The following is a 7,107-nucleotide window of genomic DNA, read 5'->3' as shown; positions in this document are numbered from 1 at the left end:
GGAACCCGTCAGGAGCTAGAGGGGATTTCCCTGCCCTAGAAGAACTCAAGTCCCCCACCGCCTTCGCGGGGACATCCCCACAGCGGGGCGGGGCGGAGCGAGTCCTTGGCGAGCTGGGACAGGCCCGGACCCTGAAACTGCGGGAGCTCAAGTTCATTTCCTGGACGAGCCCGGCGCGCCCCAGCGCTGCTCCGCCGGCTCGCAGCTGATGCAGCTCGGGCCGCGGCCCGCGGCGGCGATGGCCATGGAGGAGGGCTCGGCCTGCAGCCTGCGCCGCCTGCCCTGGGGGGCCGTTCTGCGGAACGCCGTGCTCATCTTGGTCTGCTCGCTGATCTTGTACCTGGGGCAGCCACGGCGGCTCGAGTCACCCTCGGTAAGTCGAGAAGGGAGGAGAAAAGAGAGGCACATGTGTCACCTGCCGGCGAGCTCGAGGAGCTCGGGGTCGGGCCCGGCCTGGCGGGGCGCGGAGGTGGGGCGGGCAGCCGGGGACAGAATCCGAGGCAGAGGGGCCAGCTGGAGCGCAGACTGACGGACCAAATCGGAACGATGGCTAAAAGTCATCCAGCAAGAGAGATTTGGTTGGAAAGGGACAGCAGAGATAGAGGCCGGAGCAGGGACGCGAGGCAGAGGCGGCGAGGCCGCCCCGGAGCTCTGGGCTCGCGATGGTCCTGCCCAGGAGGTAAACCCCAGGTGGGGATCCCGGGTGGGCGGCTGCAGCTGGGAAAGGCGCACGGGCCGGGGCGCCGACGACGAATGACTCGGCTTTGGTGTTCCCCCGGCGGGCTGACTCAGAGGCCGCTGGGGGCTTCACAAAGCTGGGAGGGGCGTTGCGAGGGCTCCGAGGACCGGAGAACCCGAACCGCTCACCTGCGAGCCCCGGACGTCCACCGCACGGACCGTCTCCGGGGGCTGCGCAGGGGCCTGTGCCGCAGAGAGAGGCAGGTGTCCCCTCCCCCCTCGTTATGTCCAGGAAACTTAAGTTCTTTAAGGTTTTTCTTATGCTCCAGGCTGGTTCAAACGTACATACTTCCTCTTTCAGAAGTTTTTTTTATATATAAAAATTCACGAGTCGGCCCCTTGGGATGAAGGATGTGTAGCAGGATCGGCGAAGGAAAGAGGGCTCTGACTGCGCTGTTTTCTCTTTTCTTCCAGTGGGACATAGCTGAGCTCCAGCTGAACCACACAGGTGACGCGGGTGACACGGAGCAAAGTGGGGCGTGCACGCGGGAGAAAGAAAATGACAAGTGAGAGAAAGAGAGAGAAAAAAATAGAAAGAGAGAAGATGCGAAAGAAAGGAAGAAAGGAGGAAGGGAGGAAGAAAAGAAGGAAAGAAAAAGGGAAGGAAGGGAGGGAGGGAGGGAGGGAGGAAGGAAGAGAGAGAGAGAGACAGAGAGAGAGAGACCAGGAGAAAGGGAGAAAGAGAAAAAGAGAGAGAAAGAAGGGGAGAGAGGAAGAAACAGAGAAAAGGAGAGAAAGAGAGAGTGGGAAGGGGGGGGCGGTGCGGTTTGGGGCGCGCGCCATGGTGCTCTTTCTCTCAGCCTTTCTCGTCTTATCTTCTGCCTTGGAAAAGCCAAAAGCAAATCAAACACACTACGACAATCGCTAACGCGCCGTCCCTCCTTACACAAAGGTTAGCTGAGCATCTGCTGTGAGCCAGGCACTGTTCTGGGAGCCACAATAGGGAAGAGAAAAGACAAAAGACCCCGCCTTTTCCTTCTACTGCGGGGACAATAAGTAAATAGGAAAATTACGCAGCAGGCCAAGGAGACCAAGGCACATATAGTGTGTTTCAGAAGAAAATGAAGCAAGGCTGAGATCAGCATGCCAGGCTCGGGTTTGCTGTGGAAAGGGAAGTCGTCGGGGGAAGGGTCCCTGAGCAGGTGGCGTCAGAGCAGAGATGTGAGGGAGTGACTCATTCTGTGGTCTCATCCCATCCTCTCTGTAACCTGCTTCTCTTCATCCCCAGAGTTCTGGGGACCGAGTTCGTTCCTCGTTTTTCCCTCCACACTTCCTGTCCGGGCTATCGTAACAGCATCTCCACACTTCCTGTCCTCCTTCACCTGATGGACTCTGGAATCTCTCTCTCTCTCTCTAAACTGGGATACGATTGACACACGACATATCGGCATCAGGCGTACAACATCATGATTCAATATGTGTGTATATTGTGACACGATCACCACAACAAGTCTACTTCACATCCACCACTTCATATAGTTATAAACGTTTTTCTCGTGATGAGAAAAATGTTCTCTCTTTAGGATGTGCTCTCTGCAGCTGTCAAACATACAACACAGTATTAGTATATAATGATCTGTATATGGTCACCATACCGTAGATGACATCCCCAGGACTTATTTTATAACTAGAAGTTTATACCCTTCGACCCACTCCATTCATTTTGCACCCCCACCCCCAACCCCCACCTCTGGCAACGGGCAGTCTGCGCTCTATGAGTCTGTCAGGTGTTCGTTTGTCTGTTTGTTTGCTTTCCACATTCAGTCTATAGCACTCAGTTTCCCTAAACCTCATCCTTCCACCCCCCAACCCTCTGCCTCCAGGACCACGGCAGGACCCTAGGCTGTACTGGCAGGGGGGCCCGGCACTGGGTCGCTCCTTCCTGTATGGACCACAGCTGGACAACGGGCAGCTGCGTGTCCAGCGTGACGGCATCTACAAGCTGCACATCCAAGTGACACTAAGCAACTGCTCCTCCTTCATGAAGAGCATCGTGTCCCACAGGGCCACCCTGACTGTGGGCATCTGCTCCCCCAGCAGCCACAGCATCAGCCTGCTGCGTCTCAACTTCCACTCAGGTTGCACCGTTGCCTCCCAGCGTCTGACGCCCTTGGCTCATGGGGACACACTCTGCACTAACCTCACTTTGCCACTGCTGCCGTCCCAAAATGCCGACGAGACTTTTTTTGGGATTCAGTGGGTGCATTCCTGACCATTGCACTTTCTGGCTCAGATTCCTTGGGCCAAGGTGTTTTTAATTCAGTTTTTAAATTTGTATTTCTTGTCTATACTTTAAAATGATTTATAGTAAAATATATATTTGGTCACACGGCTCTTTCCTTCCTTAGAATTAACTCTACACTACACTGTAGGGCCTCCTCATTATCATCATGCAAATGACAGTGAAGGCAGATTGTGCCTCATCACTTGGGGACAAGCCCGGACATGTCTAGTCTTCTTTAGATTGAGATGTCATCTGGACTCACAGGCTCTAATACGGGCTGAAAACACACACAGGAACACGCGCACCTGGTCGTCACACACACACAGCCCACATGCACACATTTATAAAGCCGAGGGAGGGCCCCGGTCCTGTATTGCTTGATGCTTGCCTAAAATTAGTTTTTATTGGGTTTGGGAGGAAATTGGGGAGGGTTATTTTGAATGAAAATTTTGTTGCAAAAAAGAAAAAACAAGATGGCCAGCTTTTCATTGGCTGCAGGTGCTAGTCAGGCTTTTTTTTTTTTTTTTTAAGAGCTATGAGAGAACTTTCTTCCTGCTAACTATGCAAATTGAGATAAGTGTATTTCACATTTGCCCTTCTCATCAAGAGCTTTCTCTGAAAACATCACTAATCAGTGTTACTTATTTATTAACTGATTCTATTTCTTTTCTTTTCTTTTCTTTTCTTTTGGTCGGTCTGTGTCTCTCAGAGGGAGGAAGGACCTTTCCCGAGAGTCACATCCCATGGTTAGAGGGCAGGAGCTGATTGGAAACCATAGAGGTCACATTTGAGCCACGAGGAAAGTCGAAGAAGGGTCTCTCGGGCATTTGCTACTTTTTGCATTCTGCCCAGGTGCAAGCATTAGCAATTACCTTGAAGAACCAGGCTATCATCGCTCAATATTTTATGTCCTGTCTGCAGAGACTTGACAGGTCCCAAGTACAAAATTTGAAAATAATTATGCAAAATAAAATTAGAAGCATCATGAGAAATCCGATTTGGGTGATGACTCTAAACCACGCCCCTACACAGGACTGTTGCCAAGTCAACAATCAAAGGGCCGCGGAGAGTCAGGTGAGCTCTGTTGTAGCCCATCGACTAGAAAACGGAACCCAGGATGTGTTCCGTCACCAGGAAGGGTTTACCGGAGGCGGGGGTGGGGGAGGCTGGCAACCTGGTGTGCTCGGACCGGAGGAGCCAGGAGCCGTGTGCACGCTCCGACTGGACAACACAGAGGCGGGACATACAGAAGGGAAGAGGAAGCTCAGGGGCAGTTACAAACACAGAGCTCTTCCCGGAGGGTTCTCCAGGCTACAGCGCGAGAGCTCCTCCCATAAGCCCTAGCTTTTCCACAGACCCACCAGATTCACGAAGTCCAGCTTAAAGTCTTTGTCACAATTTTTCCCATAACCTACGGGGTCGTTGCCCAATTTTATGTAGCTGAGTTTCTAATTCCCCAAAGGATGTATCCGAGTGCCACTGGTAGTGTTTGCTAGTGCACGTTCGTCCCCTTGTTCCCCAGATCGACCAGCCAGAGCTACTCTGCTGTCTGCAACCGCTTTGGCCAAGGAGCTGAGTGATCTTCGTGGGGCAGCGCTCGCCCTGGCCGTGGAATCAGCGAGGTCTCCTAAGGTCAGAGATTTCTGAGCACGTGTTCGTTGGCGCGGGAGGGCGCAATGCCCTTGCCAGGAGGGCTGGGGAGGACCAACGGGAGGCCTTGGATCTGTTACGAAGAGCAAATAAAGCAATAAGTACAGCAGGGGCACGCGGTCCCCTCATCCTCCGGGGGTCCGGACACTGATTTGCCCAAGCACAGGGGCCACACCAAACTTCTCACGTACAGAAGAGGAGGCAGGCGGTGAGCGTGGGGGTCCTTCATGAGCGTTAACATTTAGGGACCCACCGGTCGCTACAGAGGTGTTGGCCAAGGCTCAGACACTGTGTTGTTACACATTGGAAGACTCCCCAGGTGCAGGGCCTGACGGCAGGCCGCCTAAATGGCCTCAGTTGTGCGGGCTGCTCTGCGGAATCGTCCACACGCGTGAGATGGACCTCGTTTTCCCACACCAGGGTTGACCTAAGCTGAGGCAGGGAACGACGGTACGAGGGTTTCATTTTCTAACCGTGCAAGAGGAAGCTGCAGAGCCGTTTGGGCACACAGCAGTGTTAAGGACTCCAGTGAAGTCACTTATAAGGCAGTCCCAGGTCCCTGCTGTCACGGGCTGGCGGAGGTTTGCCACGAGCTCCACTAGCTCGGTGGCTGCCAGCACCCGTGGCTCGCCAGCCGCGGGGTTGTTGGGGGTCTTCTTTGGATCCCACTTTTGATCACCACGTCACATTAACCTTAAACCGAGCACAGAGCAAGTTTATTTAAGGGAAAAATAAGGCTGTTAGGAATGGCAGAGGAATTGCAGCTCAGGGCACAGAGACTGTGGGAAACCACAGGTGTCTGAAGGGACGGAGGGAAGGTCAGTTTTTATTGGGTTCGGGGAGAACTTCGGGGAGGCTTGTTTAGAACAAAGTTTACGGGAGGAGAGCGAGAACTAAAAGGGCAGCTCGTCCCCGGCTGCAGGCAGTGGGCAGCGCGGTCCTGAGCTATGTGTGCGCATCTTTCCTCCCGCGGACTGGACAGGTGGACAGGCAGCCTTCATGGCTGCCCAGCTCCACTTTGGAATTCGGCGTCCACACCCCTTTTTCGCATGAAGCTGTCACGAGTCATATGTACATAATTGTTAAGAACAAGCAAATTAAATAAATGTAAGTGGAAGTTTTAAGTGACCTTTCCAACAACAATTATGTTTTATAAAATGTCCATTTCAAAATAGTTTCCAATTAAAATAGAGCTGCCATATGACCCAGCCATACCATTTCTGGGTATTTACCCAAAGGAAAAACCAAAACACTAACTCAAAAAGGTAAATGCTTTCCAATATTTGCAGCAGCATTATTTACAGTGGCCAAGATATGGAAACCACCCATATGTTCGTTAATAGACGATTGGTACATATGTAAATAAAATATTACTCAACCATAAAAAAGAAATCTTGTGACAACGTGGATGGACCCAGAGGGTATTATATTGAGTGAAATGAGTTAGACAGAGAAAGACAGATACCACATAATTTCACTTACAATCTTTTTAAAAAATGAACAAAAGAGAAATAGGGTCATAAATACAGAGAACAATCTGGTGGTTGCCAGAGGGGAGAGGATGGGGGAGCGTGTGGAAAAGAAAAGTAGATAAATAAACTCTTAAAAAATAACATAAAACAGTTTCAATATCCTTTTGATGACTGGAGACCTTGAAGTTTTACTAAGTTAAGTTACATGATAGCTATTCATTGACTATCTACTTAATTTCCAAATAAGATAATACACTTATTTGAACTAAAGACTTTTGTGTCTGATAGTAAATGTCCTGTACCACATTGGAGACGATTGCAACAGGAAAACATCCTGACCATAGGTCTCGGAGTGTCTCAAGAGTGAGGAGAAGAGGTTTTCTGTTATAGAAAGGAATAAACGATGCTGGAAAGAACTGAGCTTTCTGGATCTGGGGAGGGGGACAAAAGGGCGGTGTGATAGGACACGGGTCAGAGGGAGTCCGCCCTGTCCTCGGGAGGAGCCATCTGCTGGCTGGGGGGAGGGAGGAAGCAGAGAAGCTTAAGTGAAGTTGATTAACAGGCACTTTCGCTCCTCTGACAGGTCAGAGGGGACAAGCAGTCCAGCTGAGCACCTATGACAAAGAATGGGAATTTGAGGGTGTGCGTCTGGCCTTGTTACAGATAAACGGGACATCTGTAAGTCTTCCCTAAGTCATACGGGGAAGAACGGTCCCTTGCAGTAAGCAATTTTCCATTAAAGAAATGATAAGGAAATTTCTTAACCTTTAGGTAAAATTCAACCTTGCCGACTCATAGCTGCAGACAGAAAAAGGATCTTCAAGATCCTGCAAACTGAGTGCCTTCATGTGCCCTTAGATTTATTCCTTCTACAAATGTTTAATGAAAACCTACTATGTGTCTGCTGGGCTGCGGCGTGGTGTGTACCCCGTGAAGTTCCCTGCGGTGTCAGTCAGCACCAGTCAGGTCCAGCTGGGAAATAAATAGCACCTTCACGGTGTTCAGACAAGGGACTGTGTTCAA

General features: G+C 51.1%; 1 protein-coding gene across 1 annotated transcript; it reads left to right on the top strand.

The window, feature by feature from the left end:
* The first annotated feature begins 230 nt into the window (after positions 1-230).
* On the top strand, positions 231-2,950 carry CD70 (CD70 molecule). Its single transcript, XM_025043279.1, has 4 exons — positions 231-373; positions 1,153-1,244; positions 1,967-2,025; positions 2,562-2,950. Exons 1-4 carry the CDS (start codon positions 239-241, stop codon positions 2,948-2,950), a joined length of 675 nt encoding a protein of 224 aa, XP_024899047.1. The 5' UTR covers positions 231-238.
* Positions 2,951-7,107: the final 4,157 nt, after the last annotated feature.

The sequence above is a fragment of the Pteropus alecto genome, unplaced genomic scaffold (genome assembly GCF_000325575.1).
Source record: "Pteropus alecto unplaced genomic scaffold, ASM32557v1 scaffold30, whole genome shotgun sequence".
Lineage (NCBI taxonomy): Eukaryota > Metazoa > Chordata > Mammalia > Chiroptera > Pteropodidae > Pteropus > Pteropus alecto.
The sequence above is the reverse complement of the archived record's forward strand: the minus strand, read 5'-3'. Positions and strand labels throughout refer to the sequence as shown.

Coding starts and splice junctions, on each gene's coding strand:
- CD70 (XM_025043279.1), top strand. CDS start 239: ATGGCCATGGAGGAGGGCTCGGCCTGCAGCCTGCGCCGCCTGCCCTGG. Junction 374..1,152: donor GGCGGCTCGAGTCACCCTCG/GTAAGTCGAGAA, acceptor CTTTTCTTCCAG/TGGGACATAGCTGAGCTCCA. Junction 1,245..1,966: donor CGGGAGAAAGAAAATGACAA/GTGAGAGAAAGA, acceptor CTTCATCCCCAG/AGTTCTGGGGACCGAGTTCG.